Raw genomic sequence first — 25,283 nt, forward strand, 5'->3', positions numbered from 1 at the left:
CGTGTGAACAAGAAATGAGGATCAGGGTGCTAGGGCACTAGTGCGCTCCGCGGCGGAGTTCGCTGTGCTTCAACTTCCGGTCTGGCCCGGCAGCGGCAGTACATCTTGAACTACGCTGGGTGTTAGGGTTTGTGGACAGGCCGCAGTAACGCGTAGTAACGCCGCAGTAGTCTATGGTTTTAGGTTATCATGACACTGCACACCAAACAGACTTTTAATGAAAATGGAATTGCTTCAAGGAAAAATGAAATGCAAACTCTGCAAAAAGAGGAGGAAACTGGAGAAACACTCAAACGTCGACGGACTGCAGTGGTAAGTCTTACATTTTTAGCACGGGTTTTAACGATGACTTCCTCTGTTTACTGATATGTCATGTTACAAAGATAAGTTCTTATCAGGAAAAAAGGACTAGGAATTTACGATTGGTCTTTTGTAGGAAGTGCCGACGTAAAAAACACAGAGGGAAAACGACGAAGAAGTCAGTGAGGTGTGTGTCCCTGTTTGAGAGGAGCAAATTATCCTTGTTCAGCTGGATGAAATACATTTACAGGTAATATTAATTCATCAATAATATCAGTCATTTCCTCAGAGCACAGCAAATGAATGCCTGTAAGTATTACGTTTATTTTAAGCATGTTGGACTGTTGTTTAACATTGCCGATATCTAAATGCTAATTTCAGTTAGCGCGTCAATTCCGTTATCCATTATATGTTAGCATTGAGCTAGCGGACTAAATGCTAGTTATTTGGCAATTCACAACGCAGGCGGCTTGGAGGTTGTGGCGGGGCACATTGGCGTCGCTTTCACACCAAGCCCCCAGGAACTGCAGGTATCCCTTGAAAAAGAGATAGTTGATCTCAATGGGATTTTTTACCTGGTTTAAATAAAGGCTACAAACAAACTGCGCCGGACTCTGATGACAATATTCGAGAGTTATTTCCCTCGGCATTATGAACGCGCATCTAACCCACGGGACCGCGCCGCCCGGCACGTTCATGTTACGTGTTCAGTACTACATGCGTTTTACCCATAGACTATAAAGATTTTACCTTTACCCATGGATGCACAATAAGAACGGACCCATATCGCCTTACCGTTCGGGTGTTCAGAGTAGAGCTCCCTGTTGGAGCAGCAGAGCGTGATGTGAACAAAAAAATGTTTCTGTCGCAATATTATTTAAGGAATCGTTGAGCTAGCTAACTAGGATACATTGTCACTATCTGCTAACATTAGCTTTAGCCTTCGTTTTCTAATTTTTTCATAGGCTATAAACAGAGGTGGTATAAGTATAGATATTGTACTTGATTAAAAGTAGAAGTACTCAGATCGGGTACTTTAGTAAAAGTAGAAGTACTCAGATATTGTACTTGAGTAAAAGTAGAAGTACTCAGATATTGTACTTGAGTAAAACACAAGTACTCAGATATTGCACTTGAGTAGAAGTACTCAGATCTTGTACTAGAGTAAAAGTAGAAGTACCAGAGTGTACGAATACTCTGTTACAGTAAAATTCCTGCATTCAAAAATGTTCCTCAACAAAAAAATGGGTTCAGAATGTTTAAATGTGTGATTATTCTAATAGTTTAAAAATACATGCGTAGATGCTATGATATAGGAAAACTTGATAGATACAATTAATTAGCAACATTAAAATATTCTGTTTCATTTTGAGTAATAACAAATGTCTAATGTGAATTATATAATTAATACATTAGCCACTGGTGCTGAATGCGTTCGTCTTCATATGTTTTTGTTCATATTTAGTAATTGTATATTGATCTTTAACAGATTTTCCCAGGGACTGCAGCTAAGGCAAATGGACATGCTGCAGGATGGCGTGGCAGGAAGCAGTCGCACGCTGTCAAAAATGAGCCAGAAGTTGAGGAAGGTCTGCAAGCGTGCAATCAAGAGGAGAGAAAGGAGGGGAAAGCAAAGACTTGGAGGACCAAATGAATTTGTCATGCTGGACGAAAGCAACTTCTACCACAAAAGGAAGGTGTGTATAAACTACAGAGCCTTAGCCTTTGGCCTCACTAAAACTAAAAACTTTGTTTTTCAAGGTGAAATAATAACATATCTTTTAAGGTCAGAGATTAACAAATGACTGAGCAAAGTAATGTAATTTTATAATTGTGTCATTCACACCCTTATGACTGGTGTGCTTAGGCTTCCAAGACAGAGTATACATTAGAGAGAGCCAGCTTCACATTGTATACACAGTCAAATAACAGAAAAAAAGAATTTAGAAGCTAAGAAGTATCTCATCCAATCAGATCATTAATCAATAAGGAAATAAATCTATATTCTTACATTTATTACTAACATTTTAAAAGGGCATAATCTATTTATATATCATCTAATTCCAATATCTATCTTACCGTTTCATGTTTCTTGCAGCAAAATAAGCAAACTTTAACTTAATAAAATTAAACAGCCTTTTCTGTTTGTACCACTACATTTTAATATTTTTCTCTTCTTTTTGAGAAAGGAAGTGAATATTTTTAAATTGTAAAAGAACGCAAATAACAAACACATTTCACTTTGTTTATCAATTGAAATTACTGATGTTTATTTTTATATAATTTTGTTGTCCTTTTTCACTGCTTTATTACAGTATGGTAGGGGAAGATTCGGTCCTACGTGGAGGAGGAGAAAATGGGTCTTTGGTATGCTGGGCATCAGAGGAACAAGGAGAAGACCTATCCTGAGGCTGGTGAAACAGAGATCGAGGCGCCACTTAATTCCTCTGGTCACAAAATACGTTCGCCAAGGGACCACGGTGATAACGGACATGTGGAGGGCATACATCACTGCAATCACAGAAAGTGGCTTTGTCCATTTCTCTGTGAACCACAGCCGTTCATTTGTGAACCCAGTCACAGGAGCCCACACCCAAAACATTGAGCGGGCTTGGTCAACATACAAGTCACAGGTCTGGAGACTGCGAGGAAACCGCACAGAGAAGACTCTGAAGAGTCATCTTGCTTTCATCGAGTGGACACATTGGCTGGCAAATAAACACAAAGATGGTCCCTTAGGCAGATTGCTGCATGACATACGCCGCTTTTACAAGTTCTGAAAGCAACCTCCTTTTTGTTATTAGTGTGCTTTGGATTGTTGTTTAAATAAAAATGTAAACTTGAGTGCACAGGGTTTGTTTGTTTGTTAAACTGCTTAAATAATGGTGAGGTAATCATTAGTTAATGGGTAACTACTGCTTAATGAATGGTCAAGTAAGCATTAGGTAATAGGTAACTACTGTTTTTGATGCATTACTTTACTTGAGGGGACACATACTGCTTAATGAATGGTCAAGTAAGCATTAGGTAATGGGTAACTACTGTTTTTGTAATGGTCAAGTAAGCATTAGGTAATGGGTAACTACTGTTTTTGTAATGGTAAAGTAAGCATTAGGTAATGGGTAACTACTGTTTTTGTAATGGTCAAGTAAGCATTAGGTAATGGGTAACTACTGTTTTTGTAATGGTCAAGTAAGCATTAGGTAATGGGTAACTACTGCTTAATGAATGGTAAAGTAAGCATTAGGTAATAGGTAACTACTGTTTTTGATGCCTTACTTTACTTGAGGGGACACATACTGCTTAATGAATGGTCAAGTAAGCATTAGGTAATGGGTAACTACTGTTTTTGATGCCTTACTTTACTTGAGGGGACACATACTGCTTAATGAATGGTCAAGTAAGCATTAGGTAATGGGTAACTACTGTTTTTGTAATGGTCAAGTAAGCATTAGGTAATGGGTAACTACTGTTTTTGTTTGAGTTCCTTGAGTTTACCGTACCCAAACGGCCTAAGTAATGGTAAGGTAAATAATGATGACTTAAGCAGTAAAACGTGAGTCGGATCCACCTCCACCAGTTGATCCAGTGTGGGACCCAAGCCAGCCGAAGATGGTTAAAAGTGCCCTGCTGCAGCGGACCATTGCTTCAATGAAAGTCTCCCAGGAACTCCTCATTAAGTAACCATTAACGAATGATTCATTAATACAGTACCCCCAGTCTGTTTACCAGTAACTAACTAACCATCCATCGAAGTCACTGAGGAACTACTCATTAAGTAACCATTAACGAATGATTCGTTAATACAGTACCCCCCAGTCTGTTTACCAGTAACTAACCATCAGTTCACTGAGGAACTACTCATTAACTAACCATTAACGAATGATTCGTTAATGCAGTACCCCCAGTCTGTTTACCAGTAACTAACCATCAGTTCCTCAATCGCAGTCCCTGAGGAACTACTCATTAACTAACCATTAACTACCTAGTAGTTCCTCAGTAACTAAGCAGTAACTAAGCACATTTGTGTACCTTATTGTAAAGTGTTACCCAAAAAATGTCTGCATTGTTGAAAATACCTAATGTCATGCTCTGATCTGTGTTGGAGTAAAACGAGTGGTCTTGTGCGTCGGTGTGAGTGTCTGTAAGTCTACAAGGAGAAAATACATGTGTAATTAGGGTGACCAGATGTCCCGCTTTGCGCGGGACTGCACAGCATTTTCACGACTTTTGGTGCGTCCCGCAAATTGAGACAATGTCCCGCATATTTCATTTTGATTGGCTAAAACGCTTTTCTAAAATCAGATTTATCCAATGGCTGTTGAGAAAGCAGGGAAGGCTATCATCACGGAGCTGTGTTTGCTGTCAATCAAACTGTAAGACACGGCGGGTGCTTGATTGAATTGATTGATTGAAAAGTTTATTAACAGCTTGTATATTGGGTACAGTACAGTACAGCTCAAAACATACAATTGTTAAGGGGATGCAGACCAGAGAAAGACTTTCGTCTTGTTTACATCAGGGTCCCCCATTTCCAATTCATCATATCATTTAAGACATATTTGACATACAGATGGCTTATTTACAATTTACATACAGGTGGTTTTTTACATACAGATGGCTTATTTACAATTTTCATTTTAGATTTCGTTCTAATACATCCTAACCGGACATTTAAGACATACCAAGTCTACAGATATACAGTTAGTAACAGAGTCTAAAATGCGAGTATATACATAGATGGGGGGGGGAAGCTGTCCATTGTACGACAGGTTGAGATTTGTACCATTACCGGGGCCAGTTTTGCAATGCTTTCCCCCGTGCTGGTCAAGTGTTAACCAATGAGAGTAACTCACTCACACACACACCGCCGCGGCCCCGCCAAACAACAACAATGAAAGTCAATAACGCAGGCGACGCAGCAGGTTATGGAAAATGGAGGAAACTGAAACTACAGCTAAGAAAAGAAGAAGATGCACATACAACAAAGACTGGGAAGACATTTACCCGTGGGCAGCGGCGGACTGGGACTACAAATCAGCCCGGGACTCTCGACCGGCCCACCTCGGTACCGCAAATAATCACCGCTCGTACATTTTCAACGGGGGGGGGGGGGGGGGGGGGTGTTGAGAGGGTGTCCCACATTGTCCCACACAAACATCCTCCTTGTCCCACATTTGGTTTGTTGGGACCTGGTCACCCTGTGCAGTATGTACCTGCCTTTTTAATAATACAATCATAATAAATGTATTTATTGAGTTATTATTGTTCCTATGTATTCCAGCTGGGCCAATATTATTAAAACTGGTTGTGGGTTTGTTTTTGATGATATGTGATAATCTGATGTTTTTGTCTCTGCATCAGTAGCATACACAAAAGCAACCTCCTTGTAAATGGAACTCTTCTTGTCAATAAACCAAGTTCAATAGTAAATAATTCCGATTCTGAAGATTCCTCTACAGAATTCAGTTAAAACAAACATAATTTATTAAGGATTTTTGTGCAAAGAAAACAACAGAGCCAAACAATGCCACAGTGGTGTACCATACACAATCATTACAAACCGAGTTATATTGGGCCACATAGGCGTCGTTTGCTCTGGGGACGCTGGGGACATGTGCCCACCACTTTTTGAAATGGCCAATTTTGTCCCCATCAATTATGTTGTGATGTCCTTTTTTGTTTTCTGTTGTTTTTATGTGTAACCAATGTACCGCAGGTCTCCCTTGAAAAAGAGATCGTTGATCTCAATGGGATTTTTTAACCTGGTTAAATAAAGGCTACAAACAAACAATCAGTTTTTAAAAGTATAACTTAGAAATGTTTTAGAAAAATAGCGTGCAGAAAGAACACTGGTTTAGTGTCAAGATGTGCCATTTGGACATGTTATTAAACCTTTAATAGAACATGTCAAATGTGCAGCAGCACTGCACTTTAAAAAAAGTAATGTAAACCAAAAATGGTCCCCACCACTTTTTCTAGCAAAGTGACGCCAACAGTTTAAGATAATTACGCTGGAATCTATGGTGTAAAGCTCAAGAGGACTGACTGTGTCCGCTAGGTGGTGCTGTTGTTTGATTTATATGTCATGCAAACATGAAGCACTTCAGTTTACATGAAAATCATTCATTGAGTGACTTGTAGAGAAGGTCTTATGGAGCATCCCAGTCCAATGTTCTACTCCCACTATTTTCACCTTTATCTTAGCGTAATTCATATATTAGTCGCTGCCAAACATTTATGAAGCTGCTTTAATTCCCATTTATTCGGACGCAAAGATTTTTAGAGTCTAATACTTTAATGTTCTGGATGGCCAATCTAGCTGCCTGGCAATTATGCTTAAAACAATTCTACAAAATCTTTACATTGTCGCCATGTGAAATATATCTCCACCTGTTTAACCCCTCTCTTTCTCTCTCTAGGCCTAGGGGCTCATACAACAGGTGTGTGTGTGTGTGTGTGTGTGTGACCTTTTTAGTAAGTGCAATATAAACTTCAGCACATACTGTATGCACCGCTGAAGTTAAGTACCTTTTTTATTATTTTTCAGAAATATGGTCATTCTACTGTAGCTATTTTTATCGTCAGAGTTGGTGGTTATTGTTGCTATGTTAACGTATTCTCGCTATGTTTACTGTTAGTCAGTGAAAAGGTCTCTGCTCAGCATCTTGTCGTTTACCAGCTGCTTCCTGTGGGCCTATCTGTGCTTTGTTGCAACTTTGAGATCTACATCTGAGAAGTGGTTTCTTCTAGTTCCAGTATGTCCTCACTGATGTTTCCCCAAAGTGTGTGTGTGTGTGTGTGTGTGTGTGTGTGTGTGTGTGTGTGTGTGTGTGTGTGTGGTGTGTGTGTGTGTGTGTGTGTGTGTGTGTGTGTGTGTGTGTGCGTGTGTGTGTGTGTGTGTGTGTTGTGTGTGTGTGTGTGTGTGTGTGTGTGTGTGTGTGTGTGTGTGTGTGTGTTGTGGGTGTGTGTGTGTGAGTGTGTGTGAGTGTATGTGGGTGTGTGTGGGTCTTTGTATCCCACAGTTGTTTCTGTCCAAACACATTTAAACTTTGCGACAAAGCTTTATTGGCTAACTGGCATAAGGGAAATGTGATCGGTTGACGGACAAAGTATAATTTGTCTGGCTTTGCAATCAAAGAACAAGGAGAAGTTTTAGGTTAGTGTGTGTGTGTGTGTGTGTATGTGTGTGTGTGTGTGTGTGTCTGTGTGTGTGTGTGTGTGTGTGTGTGTGTGTGTGTGTGTGTGTGTGTGTGTGTGTGTGTGTGTGTTAGTGTGTGTGTGCAGTATGCATCTTAATATTACCAGCATGTACAAGTGTTTTAAGTCTATACACACACACACACCTCTGTGATTTTTAACATATCTACATTTGTGTATTTGTGTGCCCTGTGTGTGTGTGTGTGTGTGTGTGGTGTGTGTGTGTGTGTGTGTGAGTGAGTGTGTGTGAGTGTGTGTGTGGTGTGTGTGTGTGTGTGTGTGTGTGTGTGTGTGAGTGAGTGTGTGTGAGTGTGTGTGTGTGTGTGTGTGTGTGTGTGTGTGTGTGTGTGTGTGTGGTGTGTGTGTGTGTGTGTGTGTGGTGTGTGTGTGTGTGTGTGTGTGTGTGTGTGTGTGTGTGTCTCTGTGTCTACCCCTCCCCCCAATTGTTTGCCCTGTAGAGAGTGTGAAATGTGATATTTTCTTTGTGTAGATGCATCCGTCACTAACTGACAAAGGTATTCACACAAACCTTGAACAAGCTTTATTTCCTGCTAGGAGCCTGTGACCTAAGATTTCCATTGCCATAACTACACTGTAGCATGTGAATGTGGTCTATCACTGCTCGCTGCTTGGAGCATGCATTGCAGACCAAAAAGCCAAATTTCCGGCAGTGGTGTCGGCGTTTGATGTGAGTGAAGTTGTTGAAGCAGCGCATACATTTATAGGCGGCTCAAAAGTGGATCCGTGTTGGCTGCCACGCCGCTGCAGAAGATTTAACGGGCAGTTTCCAATGAGCTCCATCCAGGCCTGCTTGTCTTCGAGCGAATCTGCGGACACAAAAAACGACTTGCATGGTATACGGACCAGCCATTTGTTACTCAATCCCTCCTTGTCTTCCAGGTCCTCTAGCATGATGTCCTCTGGAATGACAGGGAAGATATTGTTAACAGTCCAAAAAACACATGGATACTATGGCGTGGTCAACACGCTTGTCCAGAAAGACTTGAGGCGGATATTTGTCATTTTAGTTGAGTTGATTGCTGTTAAATAAATATATTTTCTGACTTTATCCATGTGGTATTCAGCTATACTGATAATATAATTTTAAAGGCTTTGGGATAACAACTTTTGAAACTTCTTCAGGTGCATCAATACAACACAGTTAAACAGAAAGTGTTTCAAACATTAAAAAAGTACATTGACCAAACTCAAATGTAATTGGTATTTCCATCATCCCCCTGTGTTTTAAAAGAAACTGTTCTTTTATCCACACTTATTTACACTAATAGTAAATGAAGATATGCTTTTTTTTATTTCCTCCATAAAAGGGTTGTATTGCTGTCTTTTTCTGGAAAACATTTCTACAATGTAGAACTGTAGAACAACATTGACCAAGCTCAAATGTAATCGGTATTTCCAGAATTGGCGAACTGCAATTTGCTCTTGAGGTAGCATGTAGATAAGTTGTCATTGTTTTGTGCATCATACTTTTCGCAAATTCCATGCACCTCCATTGTTTTGCTGTTGCAGATATATATTGCACGTGAATATAAAGTTACAACAAGGCAAAAAAAAAAAAGAATACTTCATCACTAAAGCTTCTACGGAGGTATACATACCATCATATCATCGTTATCTAGATATAGACTAAATGCACTACTTTTTATTTTGTATTTTTGTATTTTATTATACATGTTGCATTGTTGGAGGAGCTCAGCTCAGAAGAATTTCATTGCCATTTCTCCACTGTAGCTTTGTTCATATGACAATAAAACCTTTTAATCAAATCTTTTGAATCTGTCGGACTAGATCTAGGGTTCTGCTTACCTAGAGGGATGACTTTCTGTTTTTTGTGCCAGCGGCCGTTCAGGATGATGCTGCCGTACACCAGCATGTCGTTGAACAGAAAGAAAACTTTAGGCTCTGGCTTCCTACGCCCTTGCTTTGTGAGACAACCCTGACCCACCAGAACTCTCCCTGGCTGGGATAGAGGCCTCCCTGCCGGGCCGAATGAAGTCTCAACGGCTTGGATACGCTCACAGTTCTCCTTCTCAAACGTTACCAGATCCATCATGGTGAAATCATATGTGTAGCACTGAAATCACAGAAGAGCCATCTCTCACTTGTTTTATACAGGCATGTGTCGCAATCATAGACTGTATATATAAACTATCGTTAAGTTATAATTGTAATGTCTATATATGAGGCCTTATTCTGATTTGGGGGGTTTTCCCTTTCCTGTAGTGTGTTATAGGTTTTTGTGCATGTAAATGGTCTGGGAATGCTAGAACCCAAAGTTCTTATCCTTGAAATAATTACAAAAATGAAAGACTAACAGAAAAGACACTTGTGCTATCAAAGAGGTTTGTTACCATTGAGTTAAAAAAAATATAGAGAAAATGTATGAAAGTTAAATATTTGCATTGTGTAACTGTAAAGTATTCGAAACACAAACATTTATAGGGCTTATAAAGTCATGAAATCATGAAATCCTGTCAGCAATAAAGGAGGCATTCAGTTATTAGGTTTTGCCCAAAAGCATCACACATTTTTTTTGTTGTTATTTTTTAAATTAAGATTATTATTTTTTAAATCTAGTAATCTGTATATAATATTAGTATTTTTAAGTGTGTCTAAGTAGAAACAAACACACAAATAATGCACTTATAATACATAATTATATTTTTGTATGAATAAAAACAGAAAAAACATGTGTGCTTACAAAGAGGCCTTGACCTTTAACTCAAAACAACATAAATAAAATTAATAAAATTAAATATTTGCATTGTGTAACTGTAAAGACCTTAAAGCACAACATTTATTCTGCTTATAAAGTCATAAAGTGGGACAAATTAATTGCATTTACTACGAAATCACATGTGAACTTAACGGAATCACATGTGAACTTAACGGAATCACATGTGACCTTAACGGAATCACATGTGACCTTAACGGAATCACATGTGACCCTAACGGAATCACATGTGACCCTAACGGAATGACATCACAGTTGAGAGTAGAATCTGTGACATCATCACATGACATCACAGGTGGCTTAGATCTTGGCATAGCAAGAGCTCTGGGTTCCAGTCATCTCATTCAGTTGTTCAGTTCAGAGCGGTGAGTGGTACACATATTCAGTCAGAGCAAACAAACTTTACAGTTTTTTAGACAAAACACGTATCACGTAGACACATAGATTTTTATCCCTACACACAACACAAGTCCACAGACAGTGCCATGGAGGGAACAATGTCAGACCAGAGCAACATGGAGACATCCGACATCCAGAACGATGAGAGTCTCCTGCAGTTTGACGCAGAGTCCGTAAAACTGCTGGTGATGAGAGGAGATGAACTCCTTAAGTGTGTGACAGTCTGGGAGGAAAGATACAGCGCTCTGGAGGAGGAGATGGAAACTAAAGAGGCTCAACACAAGCAGCAGCTGGAGGAGAACCTGGTGACCATAAACCTGCTGAAAAGAAGAGAGGAAGAACTCCTTCAGAGCCCGGACAAGTCCACCAAGGACCTGGCCGAGATACAACAGAGATGGGAGAATGGAAAACAAGACATGCAGTATGTAGTGGACGAGAAAAACTACCAGGCCGCTAGAAACCACACCTTGGAGACGGAAAAACAAAAGATGGAGTTGAAATTTAAACAGATGATGAGAAACAACACTTACCAGACCTGTAAAATCAAAGCAATGGAGAAGGAAGTCCAAAAGCTGGTGCTCCAGTTGGAAAAGCAGGGAGAAAAGATCCCTGAACACCAACAACCGATGGAGACCAAACTAAAAAAGGTGTCTCAGGAAAAGGACGACCTGGCCAAGAAGAACCTGACCCTCGAGACTGAGTTTAAACAGGTGGAGGCCAAATTGAAACAGGTGGAGAAGCAAAAGAATCATTTGGGCAAGATAAAAAGAAGCTGGGAGACGGATGTCAAGCAGCTTGAAGACCAGATGAGAGAGAAGGAGACCAAATTTCAAGAGGAAGAGAAGAAGGACAACCTGGTTCTGAAAAAGCTGATCGGGGAGACAGTGGTTCAGCCAAAATTTGAAAAGGTCAAGGAATTCATAAATATCCTGATCAAGGAAAACAAGAGCTGGGAGTTCGATTTCAAACAGAAGGACATGAAAGTCAAGCAGCTGGAGAACGACTTGGATGAGCAAGAGAAAAAGTTCTCTGAAGATTTGGCCGAAAAACACCAGAGCTGGGAGACTCAGCTAAAACAGGTGGAGAAGCAAAAGAATCATTTGGCCAAGATCAAAAAAAGCTGGGAGACGGATGTCAAGCAGCTTGAAGACCAGAGCTGGGAAACCAAGGTTCATTGGATGGAGACCAAATTTCAAGAGGAAGAGAAGAAGAATTACAACCTGGTTCACAAACACCTGATCGGGAAGAATGAATTGAAAGTGGTTCAGGCAAAATTAGAACAGGCCAACGAAACCATGAGGAACCTGGTCAAGAAAAACCAGAGCAATGACGAACAGATGGACATGAGAGTCCAGCAGCTGCTGAATAACCTGGATAAGCAGGAGAACAAGTTCTCTGAAGATTTGGCCAAAAAACACCAGAGCTGGGAGACTCAGCTAAAACAGGTGGAGAAGCAAAAGAATCATTTGGCCAAGATAAAAAGAAGCTGGGAGACGGATGTCAAGCCGCTTAAAGACCAGATGCAAGAGTTCTCAGAACAACTGACCCAGAAACTCCAGAGCTGGGAGACCAAGGTTCATCTGATGGAGACTCAACTGAAACAGGTGAAGGACGAGAAGGACGACCTCGCTCAGACGCGACTGAGCTGGGAGGCCAAAGAGAAGAAGAGGGAGGACGAAAAGACACTTCTGGAGGACCTCTGTCTTCACATGAAGAATAAGAGCAGAGGATTATTCGCTCGCAGGAGGATGACTGAGGAAAGGGACGTCATTTTGCAGAAAATGCTACGCAAGATGCAAGAGAAGGAGATGGCTGGACATCAGTAGCTGCCTTTTCCTCTCTTCTTTCTCTCCTCCATTTCCCCTCACCTCCTTCCTCCTACCTCACCCCCTACTGCCTTCCCCTTTTCATACTCAGGGTTTTCTCCTGGAGCTCAGGTTTTCCCACAATCTCTATAATAGATGTAAAAAAACTCACTATTAAGTCCCTCCCCCATTAACTGTACCTACTTCCTGCTACCTCACCCTCTCTCACCTTACTCCATCCTTTATTTACTTACTTCCTCCATACTCTCCCCTCACTTCACCCCAAACTCTCTCCTCCATTTCCCCTCACCTCCTTCCTCCTACCTCACCCCCTACTGCCTTCCCCTTTTCATACTCAAGGGTTTTCCTGGAGCTCAGGTTTTCCCACAATCTGTATAATAGATGTAAAAAAACTCACTAGTAAGTCCCTCCCCCATTAACTGTACCTACTTCCTGCTACCCTCACCCTCTCTCACCTTACTCCATCCTTTATTTACTTACTTCCTCCATACTCTCCCCTCACTTCACCCCAAACTCTCTCCTCCATTTCCCTCACCTCTTTCTTCCTACATCACTCCCTCCCCCCCCCCCCCCCCCCCCCCTTCCTTCCCATTTTCATATTTAGTGTTTTTTAGTTGTGTTTAGAATTGATTTTAAAATAAAATGTTAATTAAATGTATTATGTGTATGCCTCACTGTGTAAACGTATACAGTTTATATTCATTACTTTATGACATTTTGGTTACTAAAGTACCGATATCTGTTCTATTTGTGATTTAAACAACTTTGAATTTAATAAATACAACAACAATAGAATATTTTTGTACAGATTGTTCTTGGTGTTTCTACTTTTGGGTTCAATTACATTGTTTTGTTTTGTTGTTTTTCAAAAAATGTGATGATTTCATAAGAGCTGTTAAAGTATTCAAAGCTCAGGGTTTAAATGTAAACGTTATTTAATGTATATATGAATTAAATCTTGTTGGGTTGGAGCAATGTGCTGCTGCTGGTCTCTCTATAATGAGGTGAAGTTTCTGCTTTATGCTGATGATGGTGCTCTCTACTGTCTCAGACTGAAAAAATACAACAACAGCTGCACATAGTACAAAAGTACTGGCAGTAAATATGAAGAAAACTGAGGTCATGAACATTCATATTTAGGGTTTTCTCCTGGAGCTCAAGTTCGCCTGCAACTCATTTTCATAATACAAGTAGGATTACAATTAGGATTTAAAAAGACTTGATTTAAAAATAAAAATGTTAATTATTACGTGTGTATCACTGTGTAAACATATACAGTATATATTCATTACTGTATGACATGTTGGTTACTAAAAGTCTGGTATCTATTCATTTTATGTTTTAATCAACACTGAATTCCATAAATAAAATAACCCATGGTATGAAATAGAAGATGTATGTATTTATAGTTCTTGGTGTTTTTATATTTGTCTCACTGTACACGTTCAATCCCATTATTTTTGTTATTGTTGTTTCTATCAAATGTGTTCATTTCATACAAGCTGGTCAAATATTCTTGGACTCTTGAACAAAACTTTGAGCTTAAAAGATGAACCTGTAATTATATAATGTAAAATAACTCGAGAAACGCCACATGTGATGTGATCTCAATTGAACAACACAATCATTTAAAGGTTCCCTATTATGCAAAATGCACTTTTTAATGTCTTTGATACATATATATGTCTCCCTTGTGTGTTAAGAGACTCAGAAAGTTTCAGCAAAAAAAGTTCCCTCTCTTTCCCTCCTGATCCAAGTATTTAAAAACGTTAAAAAGAAATGTAGTGACTTAGGTTTTGGTTCACATTTGACCTCACTGAGTAACACAGGTAATTATTATCTACAAAGCTTAGGCTACCAAAACTCAAATCCTGCGATGCAAGAGCATAAAGATGTAAATACTATGGAAGTGCTTTGATTTGATACATAAGACACTTTTATATATAGGTCACTAGGCCCTAGATTGCTAGGCTTTTATAATACATTGAATCATTGTGTGTATGTGTGTTGGTTCAATGGGAAAATTAAGGTGTCTGTTTTCTTTTATTTGTATTTACTCTAGAAATATTATAGGAGCTGAGGTTCATTTTCAACATTTTGGTGTTGCTTCATTATTGCTGCATGAGTTATTTGGGGGACATGCATAGCTTGGACTTCATCATGATTGACACTCAATGTTAAGACTTGGACACAGATTTGACTGTCAGCAGATTATTGTTGTCTTTGCTTGGCAAATACAAGAAGTCCTTCACGATGAGATAATCCAAAAACAACACCTAGCGTCATCACTGAGAGTGCTTTACTTGTCCTAAAACAACAGGGAAGAGTTTAACAATCTTAATATAGCAACCAAGTTACAACAAACAAGTACCTTCGACAACTATTAATAGAGCACTAAGATTGGACCAATGAACGGCCCCATAAACAAACTCTGAATGAACCATGACAAAAAAAAGTATATTGATGCATCTAACATGACTCTTAATAATAAAGAAAATAACAGACATCCTTGACATATATTGTAAGTGCTTTATTGTTTTTGGGATCATTTCTGCAGGTGTGCAAAAATATTTTTCTTAAGTAAACAGTAAATCAATACATATTTCACATTCTCTTGTATGTACATATATGATGATAATGACACTCTGAGAGACTATACAGTACGTTTGGCATGAATCACATTAATGCAATAAAAAGATATGCACTACAAAAACTCGAAATCTTGCCAAGTATATTTGTCTAATATCTAGTCAGAATATAGATAGGTAAGACTTTATTTATCCCGAAGGGGGGGGGGGGGGGGGGGGGGGGGGGGTGTTGAGAGGGTGTCCCACATTGTCCCGCACAAACATCCTCCTTGTCCCACATTTGGTTTGTTGGGACCTGGGCCCTTTCTCATGTCTTCAAATGTTCCTCCTCGACTCCCCTCCTCGACTCCTATCCTCGAGACTTAGTCCCGCCCACAGGAGATGCGAGCGGAGGAGCCGAGGAGGGGAACCGAGGAGAGAGGAGGGGAAGCAGCAGGCGGTTAGAGAAATGAGAACTCCTCTCCTCTGAGCGGTCATTTTAAAGAGACGTCCATTAATGATGACAGGAGGCACAGCAGCCCTCTGTCTGATGGACAGATGTGTTCATGACGACTTATATATTTACTTTTAATTCATTCACAGTGCGGTATAATGAGACAATAACAGGCTACAGATGCGGACATACACACACACACACACACACACACACACACACACACACACACACACACACACACACACACACACACACACACACACACACACACACACACACATATATGTATATATTTATATAAATATATACAATTTCAGAATCAAACAGAGCACTCTCATAATAACGTAACACTATCAGAGACTGGATATATCCCCCCCCTCTCCCCTCTCTGGTCGCTACAATGAGGGAAATAAATGACGGGCCAAAAGTTTTATTTACAAGTATTACAAGTAAGCAGAGGACACCAAACCAACTGAGACCTGTCTGTCCGCTGCATCTACGCACACACTGTACCACACACACCTACACTACACACACGCACCTACAGCTCCTAAAGCATATAATCAGGCTACAGCCGTTGTGTATTTTATTATGTGAAGCACTAAATGGTTTTAGAAAAATATCGACTTTGTTTGTAGATATCTACTAAACTAAAGCAAATAAAGAGAGTAGGCCTGTTATACTGAGTGATATATATTATACACACTGCTCTGCTTTCTGCACGGACCTCACAGCTGTTCTCACTGTAAACATCGCGTCGCGATGAAAGCAGTTAATAAAATAATATCCAGGGGATGCATGCAGAGCTGTCATTGGCTGAGATAAGTCCGGCCGTGCGTCTCGACTCTTTGAAACATCACTGTTGCCGGAAATGCATCCACGAAGGAGCCGTGGAGGACTGTGGAGGACCCATCAGTGTATCCTCGGTTATAGCTCCTCCAGAGAGCCTCCTCGACGCTCGATGCTCGGTCCTCGATGTGCATTTCGAGAAATGAGATGTCCTTCAACATGGCGCGCTAAAATTCATTTCCGGGTCACTACCGGAGGACCGAGGAGTCGAGGATGGGACATTTGATGACATGAGAAAGGGCCCCGGTCACCCTAGATACACTGGCAAAATATACAGTAGATATGTAACTTGTTCAAAATGTACCTACCTGTTTGACCAGTAGATGGCGTCTGATTTTAAGCTGCTTTTAATAAATTTAACGAAGAAGTACTTTTTACGTCGCTTGAATGTGACGTCATTGTTCTTCACGTGTGGACCGTCCGCTATCACAACACTTAGCTTGTTGATGAACAGATATTACAAGTTAACTCTTCATCTTTAGATAAAAACACAGACACAAAGACAGCCATGACCTCCAACTGCCGGCGGCCTGAACACACAGCCCCTCCCGAATTGGTCAGTAACACGGATTATAGTAGTTTTCAGATGCTAAGCTAACAGCAGCAGTTTGGTTCTTTAAAGGGAACCCTTGGTATAATAATATAACACTATGAGCGTTTTAATAGGGCACTGACGTGATGTTGACTTGATGATTGGCTAACTATTGAGTAGTTAACTTATTGTTGTAATGGTGTAATTAACTCTAGTTTAGTAGTTTTTGATCAACGTTTTGTGTCCTGTCTTGTGAATTGAAGTCGTTTGTAATTGCTAGATATAGAGAACATAGTTAAAAGGTATTTTGGTAAAACCAAAAGTTACGAACATGCTTACATTAAAAAAAAAGCACGATGTTCTCACTGATTCTAACGTTATAGCTTAATGATCAAGTCACAGGCTGAATAGATGAGAACAGGAAACTTCCTCTGGTCTTTGCTGCAGGTTAATAAACATCTAGGAGGACAACAGGTGGTGTGAATTTAGTGCAATCATGGGCGTGTTAGCGTTAGCTCGGACATGTTTTTCTTAAAACGTCTACAGCCTAAAGGGTCTTAGTGCCTGACAATTACCTTGGACTTGAATAGACTGTTGGTCATAGCGTTTGCCATCTCACATAAACTCAAAAACCCAAAAATGTTACGCAGGTAATTACTATATCTTCAGTTTCTGCTAAAAACACACTGATCATGCATATCTCATCATAATGAATTGGCTTTGTTTCTCAGTTTCATTAATGGCTGCAACACATACACACACACAGGTGGTCATATGTTGTGTTACATATCACTTTAGAAACTCTGAAATGGTACATGGACACATGTTCAGTTTGTATGAATACGGCCGGGTGGCTTACATTTTGCCGTCATACCGGGTTATTTGTATAAGAGTGTGTGATGGTGTATTAGAGCTCAAATATTTTTAATGATCGTTGTGCTGCAGTAGTGTTTCTAAAACATGGTTTTCGAGGTCCCTCCATCTGGTGCTGGTTCTGTATTCAAGCTTATCATATCAATAACCTGTAGATTAGATATGCTGTTAATATAGGAGTTCACTTGAAGTAATGCCTTGAAGATATTATTATTATACCAAATCCAGCATTTATTGGACAGACCGGGGACTCGCTTTTTAGAGAGGCGGCAGTATTTGGTACTGTTAGTGCGGCCTGGTGTGGACAGGCAGTAAGTTAGGGGTAGTAGATGGCCATGTTTGAATGGGAAGATGTGATGTTGTTGCTTTACTTTATGCTGACAGAGTGATGGGCTTGTTGAGTTATTAACTCGTAAGAAAAACACAACAAAATACTCATGTTACTGTAAAAATGTACATCACAGACATTCACTATAACACAATATCAGTCCAAATACCTTCTTAAAGGAAATGTTTGACATTTTGGAAATGCATTGCCAAGAGTTAAATAAGAAAATGGTTACCACTTTCATGTTCAGTGGAGTGGTATCAATGCTCTGATCCAACCCAGGGATGTACTTCCCACAATGTCACACCTTTTTCTTTTTAAACTGGCAAGGCACACCTTACAAAATGAATAGAGAGCAGCCAGATTTCAGATACTGTACTTCACACATATGCAAACTTTTGTTCGGAAAGAATAAACATATCAAGAGTCAACATTGGGCTTTTCAAGCACGGCCATTTAGCTTCAATGGTGACATTTAAATTTCAGTCGAGGAGAGAACGGAGCAGTTCATGTGCCAATTTGAATCCTATTTTTGAAACATATTTATTCCTCAGCTGTTGTAAATTACATTTTTCCTATCGAGTCTTATTTATGTACAATTGATTGATTCTTCTTGATGAAACATCCTCAGTGGAGCCTGTCTGTTGCAAGAGCCCATCTCACATATCACAGATTGCTCATGCCTCCCTTTTATTTTCTTAACACTTCTTAAGCTACATTTTCTGTTGTCTGACTGAGTTTTGAAGAGTCTGTGCAATTTTGTACAAAGTGATGTACTTGACATACTACTTTATATTTCTGTGAATAAAATGTGAAGAAATGTTGCACTTTTTCCTGCGGTTATTCAACACACGTCACTAACAGCCTGACATACGGCTTAAACAAGTTGAAGAGTTTGGTGTTACAAAAACAATCTGATAAAGTAGAGCTCTCTATAGAGATCATTTGTTTCACATGTATGTATTCTGTATTAACTGAGGTGTCGTGGTTTTTATTTGTTTCAGTTTATATTATTAAATGAAACAGAGTCAGCCTATCTTCCATATTTAGGCCCTAATGCTACCACACATTTGTATTATGAGATCTAGTGCAGCAGTATCATAGTTCAAAGGGTTTGACTTGTTTGACCACTACAGTCAGTTTAAACACTGATAACTTGAAAGAATTCTTTACCAACAAAATGTCCATTTGATTCTTAACTACTCAACCCATGTAACCTTGAATTCTTGAAGAAAACATTTATCTTTCATGCAAGTAATGAATTTAAGTTTTGGGCCATTTAACAACGGCAAAACTGCATCAAAACATCAGGCTACAAACTCTCACACAACTTGTAAAGTATAATCCAAGTCTCAATTTCATTCACAGTTCCTTCAAAATACATTTAACAAAACATGTGTATTTTTTGCTTAAATCTTCTATTTAAAAGAGGCATGCCTGCACAAACGTAAGACTGTCTATGCAGAATTGTCTTAAATAGTAAGGGAAATACTGAGAATACAACTGGATAAATAAGACATTAAATTAACTACTTTCTATTACATATACAAAAATTATGAGAGTGAAAATGTTTGGATATAGTTTTACTGTTGTGAAAGTTCAGCCCCATATACTTTCATTCAAGACAAGTCTTTTTTTAATTATTCGTTCACTATAGGCATATGGAAAAAAATAATTCTCCTAGAATTCAAGGTAACACACCGTGAGTAATTGACAAATATTCCTTCTGTTGGCGAAGTATTCCTTTAATCCCAGAAATGAACCATGTTGGAAGTTTCTACTGGGAAGCATCTTCAAGGAAATAAACTGATGTATTATCAACAACAGCAGCTCTCAGCAGACTTCCATACCATAAATGAGTATCGTCCATTACAGACTACACAGAGGCCTCCAACTGAAGCCTATGATGATTTGGATGTGCTCAGGCGCCCTCTAGAGGTCAGATCTTATAGAATTGCAGAAAGAAAAAAAAACACGCAAAGCATTCTGGGTAATCACAAACTATGATCTTCATTGATAAATAAAACTATTTAAAAAATATGAATCAAACTGTTGGTTGAGAGTTGGTTTATACAGTTACCCCTATTAAAAAATAAATTTTAATTTTTAATTTAACATAATATACAGTAGATCGATACACTCTCAAAAATAGGTGTATACATGTGTATTATTTTTCTAATAATCTTACATTTGCACACTTCAAAGTGATTTCCTGAATTACAGATGCAGTGTGTAAGGAAAGGCAAAGGGATTGTGCGTGTTCCAGCCTCAGACATTCAATGTTCACATCCTTGTGCAGCATGTGGGTGAAAGGAATTCAATGAGAGCTGCCAATAAGGGTGGTTTGGCTTCAGACTTGTCCCTATGGAAATGAAATAAATAAGTGCAGACACAGAAACTTCACACCTGGTGGTACAGATGTTGATGGCACAAAAACTAAACCTCCATAACAGTCTACATCAGCTTCTTGAGATAAGGAGAGTGACCATTTGACAAGATTGTAATGATGTCTCTGAAACCTAGGTTAAAATAAATCAACGGTGAGAAAGCCATTAAGAGTGAAATATAATATTACCTGTACATACGATTTGTAAATGTTCTCTCTCTTGACGTTTCTGATGTATGATCATTCAGCACCCACTTTTTAGGTAAGTGTTTGCAGTTTTTGTTTCTGCTGGTTTTTACAGTCTTAAAGTGAATGAATGAGGAAAAGTAATATGCTCAGTTGCTGTTTTGAAACAATCAGCTAATGACACAGTTTATAAATACCAATCTTTGGCCTCTAACCAGTGATTCAGCCTTTGTTTGCTCCTTAAAAACACACAAGAAAAAATCATCTTCAACTGTCAAAAACCGTGCAACACTTGCAAAACAGTCTGAGGTAGCACTCTCTCTCCCCCTCTTTCTCCTCCCTGAGAGTTGTAACATGCAACCCCAGAGAGGCACCCGCCAAGGTGCTGCATCTATTTCAGGATATGCTGAGATTCACAACGAGAACGCCTGCCATGGCCATCAGCACTATCATAGTCAAGTCCAAATGTCTTCCCTCCTTCCACTTGTTGAGGTTCTCCTTCTTCTGCTCCTGCAGGCGCTGCTTCCTGGCTCTCATGTCCTTCTCCCTCTGCAGCTGCTCCCCATAGTGAGCCTGATAAAAAGCATCAAAATCAAACATGGCCTTCTTCCCAGTTTGGGAGAACTGCCTGGTTCTGTAGTGTTGCTGATGTGGGGGGGCTGAGGATTTGCTCATGGTCTCTTTGGAGGAAGGTCTCCCTGCACTGTGAACATCTGAACTGCTGAGAATCCCACGGTCATACTTCCTCCTGAGGCCAATGTTTCCCAGCACTGTGTAGGCCTTGCTTATATCAAAGAAGCGCTGCGTGGCCTCATCGTTCCCTGGGTTCTTGTCAGGGTGGAAAAGAAAAGACTGCTTGTAGTAGGCTGTCTTGATCTGGGACTGTGTGGCACCAGGGGACACTCTGAGGATGTCGTAATAAGTCGTCCTTGCTCTGTACATAATGGGAGCCTCCTCTGAGCTGCGGTCACTCTTCCAGCTGTAGCTTCTGGTAGATACCTGCATGGTATTAGGATGGGCTTTCAGACGCCTCCACCTGTCTGACCCCTGCCCTGACCTGAAGGTGTCAGGGTGGATGAAAACAGCTCCTCTGCTCCAGGATGTCATCCTGCCGGGCAGCAGCCTCTCCTGCTGCCTCGCTGAGAGGTACAGGGATGTTGTGTAAGTGTTAAGTCTCTCTCTGATAAACCGGGATGAATCCAGCTCCAAATACCTGACACAGCCCAAAGTCCCATTTTTCTGTGGACTTTCACTTGTTGTCACTCCGGAAAGTTTCTCTGGTTTGAGTCGTGTTGCTTTGCTTCTTGACACTGGCTGAACTTCATGATGTTGGTCCCGGGTTGACTGCTCTTTACACCGGCTGTCACTGAGGGAGTTGACCAGCAGAGGACCGGGACTCTCTCCGGTGCACACCGACCAACTCTGGCTGTTTCTGAGGGCGGACAGCCGGTAAGCCCCGCTCCCTAGCCTATGACCGACCTCTGCCATTTTACCGAGAACGGAACGGTGAGCCCTACATCCATGGGTGAGCCGGCCGGAAAAAAACATGCAACATCCGGAACGTCAAACGACGAGGAACCAATCAGAGTCAATGTTTACAGGAAGTACTTTCATAGTCGGCCAATCATTTCGCAGAAAACGATTCATAAAGGGAAGGGGAGGGACTTCGCTACTGATATAACCTTCCATAACAGCTCTGGTATTGCACTAATAATAATAATAATTGTATAAACTAAATAAAAATATTACTGAAAGGGGCAATTCTGCACAATGAGTTATTTATATCCTAGTACTTTAGGCATACTTGATTGGTTAGATCAGATGACCTAAGATTTTCATCGTCATAACTACACTATAGCTATGTTCGTATGACAAAATAAAAAACCTTGAACCTTGAACCTATACTTTTCCTTATATTAGGTAACATTTAGTTTGAAAGACTTTTACTTGTAGTATTTTTACATTTTCGTATTTTATTTTAAATAAAATACTTCATCCAGCACTGTAAACGATACACTTAGGGTGACCAGATGTCCCGCTTTGTGCGGGACTGCACAGCATTTTCACGACTTTTGGTGCGTCCTGCAAATTGAGACGATGTCCCGCATATTTCATTTTGATTGGCCAAAACGCTTTTCTGCGGAGAAAGGCCGGCTCGGTCCCTTTATTATTATATGTTTTAAACGGCATCATGTAAGTTGCGCCAGTTCACGAGCGTCCATAGTGTCTCTCCTCCCCTGTACAACTGTACATGACCACGTTATTGGTAAAGGCTTGATAAAAATCAGACAGGGCAGATTCAATCTGTCATAAAGTCACAAAGTCTTTTAAACAAGACTTTTACAGCCAGTGCATACACTTGTCTTGTTCTTAAGTCCTTGTTCTTAATTATATTATAAATGCATTCATGGACTTCTTCAGGATTATCTTGCAGATACAGTATGTGGCCAAATTATATCTCCAGTATAGACCCTGATTCCACTGTGCCATAGAGGTGAAGTTGAAATGTAACCAGGTTTTATTTCTATTTGGAGTGTTAAGCTTGAGTCTTTTGGGAAAACATTGCATTTGTGAAAAGTATTTGTCCATTATTTAGTTGTTTGACAAAAAGTTGTATCACTCAATTTCTGTAATGACCCGTTAAACAAATACATTGACTACCGTATACGCTTTATGTGTTGTTAACAGCAGACTTCTGCAGCTGGTGCACCTGTCATGCTCTCAAGTCCTATATTAATAATCACATTTTAATGCATGAAAAATCTGAATGCATTCTGAAAAGATTTGGATTTGGGAATTATAATACTCTATGACTCTTGCAACAACAAGAAAATGTCAGCAAGTGACCGGCAATTATGAAAAATTACGATAATTTACCTTTTAAGTCATTATACAATCTTTTAATTACTGTTTGCATTATTTTTGCAAAGCTTTATGAATATATGCGTGCTTATAACTGGAGCTATAAACAGATAATGCATTCTAAGTATGTTTATAATGCATTACATGAAAACATGTGTTCAACATAAGCTCATATCTATTCCTATTGATTCACTGTGACGACTACAACACAGGCGGAAAACACCTTACAGCCTATCTTTGCTTTGGACAAGGACACTTTTGTTTATACATTGGAAAGAACCGGGTCCACCCGTTTTTTGGGATCCTGGGACCAAATCAAAAATGAAACTGAAAGTTTTCCACACCCTAAACACTGACTCATTTTCATAGACTTGCCTAAAACAGCTTTAGACAATACTGTCTGCCAACTGAAAATGGAACGCACCTGGAAATCAGACAGAGCTTAAAACACAAAACAAGATCAGAAAACAGCAACATTAAGATGGGACACAATAATATGATTGAGTACCAACTTACCACAGTGTGAATCCACCCCCTCCTCATCCTCTTTATTCCAATGCAAGTCCCTCGTGTCATCAGTCATGCAAGTGTTTGTATTACAAAAAATGGTAACACTTTACAATAAGGTACACAAAATGTGCTTAGTTACTGCTTAGTTACTGAGGAACTACTAGGTAGTTAATGGTTAGTTAATGAGTAGTTCCTCAGGGACTGCGATTGAGGAACTGATGGTTAGTTACTGGTAAACAGACTGGGGGTACTGCATTAACGAATCATTCGTTAATGGTTAGTTAATGAGTAGTTCCTCAGTGAACTGATGGTTAGTTACTGGTAAACAGACTGGGAGTACTGTATTAACGAATCATTCGTTAATGGTTACTTAATGAGTAGTTCCTCAGTGACTTCGATGGATGGTTAGTTAGTTACTGGTAAACAGACTGGGGGTACTGTATTAATGAATCATTCGTTAATGGTTACTTAATGAGGAGTTCCTGGGAGACTTTCATTGAAGCAATGGTCCGCTGCAGCAGGGCACTTTTAAACCATCTTCGGCTGGCTTGGGTCCCACACTGGATCAACTGGTGGAGGTGGATCCGACTCACGTTTTACTGCTTAAGTCATCATTATTTACCTTACCATTACTTAGGCCGTTTGGGTACGGTAAACTCAAGGAACTCAAACAAAAACAGTAGTTACCCATTACCTAATGCTTACTTGACCATTACAAAAACAGTAGTTACCCATTACCTAATGCTTACTTGACCATTACAAAAACAGTAGTTACCCATTACCTAATGCTTACTTGACCATTCATTAAGCAGTATGTGTCCCCTCAAGTAAAGTAAGGCATCAAAAACAGTAGTTACCTATTACCTAATGCTTACTTTACCGTTACAAAAACAGTAGTTACCCATTACCTAATGCTTACTTTACCATTACAAAAACAGTAGTTACCCATTACCTAATGCTTACTTTACCATTACAAAAACAGTAGTTACCCATTACCTAATGCTTACTTGACCATTACAAAAACAGTAGTTACCCATTACCTAATGCTTACTTTACCGTTACAAAAACAGTAGTTACCCATTACCTAATGCTTACTTGACCATTACAAAAACAGTAGTTACCCATTACCTAATGCTTACTTTACCGTTACAAAAACAGTAGTTACCCATTACCTAATGCTTACTTTACCGTTACAAAAACAGTAGTTACCCATTACCTAATGCTTACTTGACCATTCATTAAGCAGTATGTGT

The 25,283-nt window shown here is 39.7% G+C and overlaps 3 protein-coding genes across 4 annotated transcripts; 1 reads left to right on the plus strand and 2 right to left on the minus strand.

The window, feature by feature from the left end:
• Window positions 1-20: 20 nt before the first annotated feature.
• On the plus strand, window positions 21-3,144 carry LOC117470453. Of its 2 annotated transcripts, none has more exons than XM_034115230.1 (4): window positions 21-312; window positions 437-550; window positions 1,790-1,997; window positions 2,616-3,144. In XM_034115230.1, exons 1-4 carry the CDS (start codon window positions 218-220, stop codon window positions 3,078-3,080), a joined length of 882 nt encoding a protein of 293 aa, XP_033971121.1. In that variant the 5' UTR covers window positions 21-217; the 3' UTR covers window positions 3,081-3,144. The 2 variants fall into 2 exon arrangements, with proteins under 2 accessions (XP_033971121.1, XP_033971122.1); XM_034115231.1 differs by having other exon boundaries at window positions 437-487.
• Window positions 3,145-8,024: 4,880 nt separating this feature from the next.
• On the minus strand, window positions 8,025-10,005 carry LOC117470483 (pleckstrin homology domain-containing family F member 2-like). The gene is given in 3 exon segments (XM_034115276.1): window positions 8,025-8,223; window positions 8,226-8,420; window positions 9,328-10,005. Coding segments are annotated over 3 exon segments (624 nt in total). The 5' UTR covers window positions 9,575-10,005; the 3' UTR covers window positions 8,025-8,041.
• An 8,002-nt stretch (window positions 10,006-18,007) lies between these two features.
• Window positions 18,008-22,699, minus strand: LOC117470455. Its single transcript, XM_034115233.1, has one exon. It carries the CDS (start codon window positions 22,204-22,206, stop codon window positions 21,055-21,057), a length of 1,152 nt encoding a protein of 383 aa, XP_033971124.1. The 5' UTR covers window positions 22,207-22,699; the 3' UTR covers window positions 18,008-21,054.
• Between the last annotated feature and the right edge of the window lie 2,584 nt (window positions 22,700-25,283).

The sequence above is a fragment of the Trematomus bernacchii genome, unplaced genomic scaffold, assembly GCF_902827165.1.
Source record: "Trematomus bernacchii unplaced genomic scaffold, fTreBer1.1, whole genome shotgun sequence".
Lineage (NCBI taxonomy): Eukaryota > Metazoa > Chordata > Actinopteri > Perciformes > Nototheniidae > Trematomus > Trematomus bernacchii.

Excerpts from the sequence above, each read along its gene's own strand:
- LOC117470453 (XM_034115230.1), top strand. The coding sequence starts at position 218 with ATGAAAATGGAATTGCTTCAAGGAAAAATGAAATGCAAACTCTGCAAA. Across the intron at positions 313-436 it reads AACGTCGACGGACTGCAGTG|GAAGTGCCGACGTAAAAAAC; the intron begins GTAAGTCTTACA and ends GGTCTTTTGTAG. Across the intron at positions 1,998-2,615 it reads ACTTCTACCACAAAAGGAAG|TATGGTAGGGGAAGATTCGG; the intron begins GTGTGTATAAAC and ends GCTTTATTACAG.
- LOC117470455 (XM_034115233.1), bottom strand. The coding sequence starts at position 22,206 with ATGTTTTTTTCCGGCCGGCTCACCCATGGATGTAGGGCTCACCGTTCC.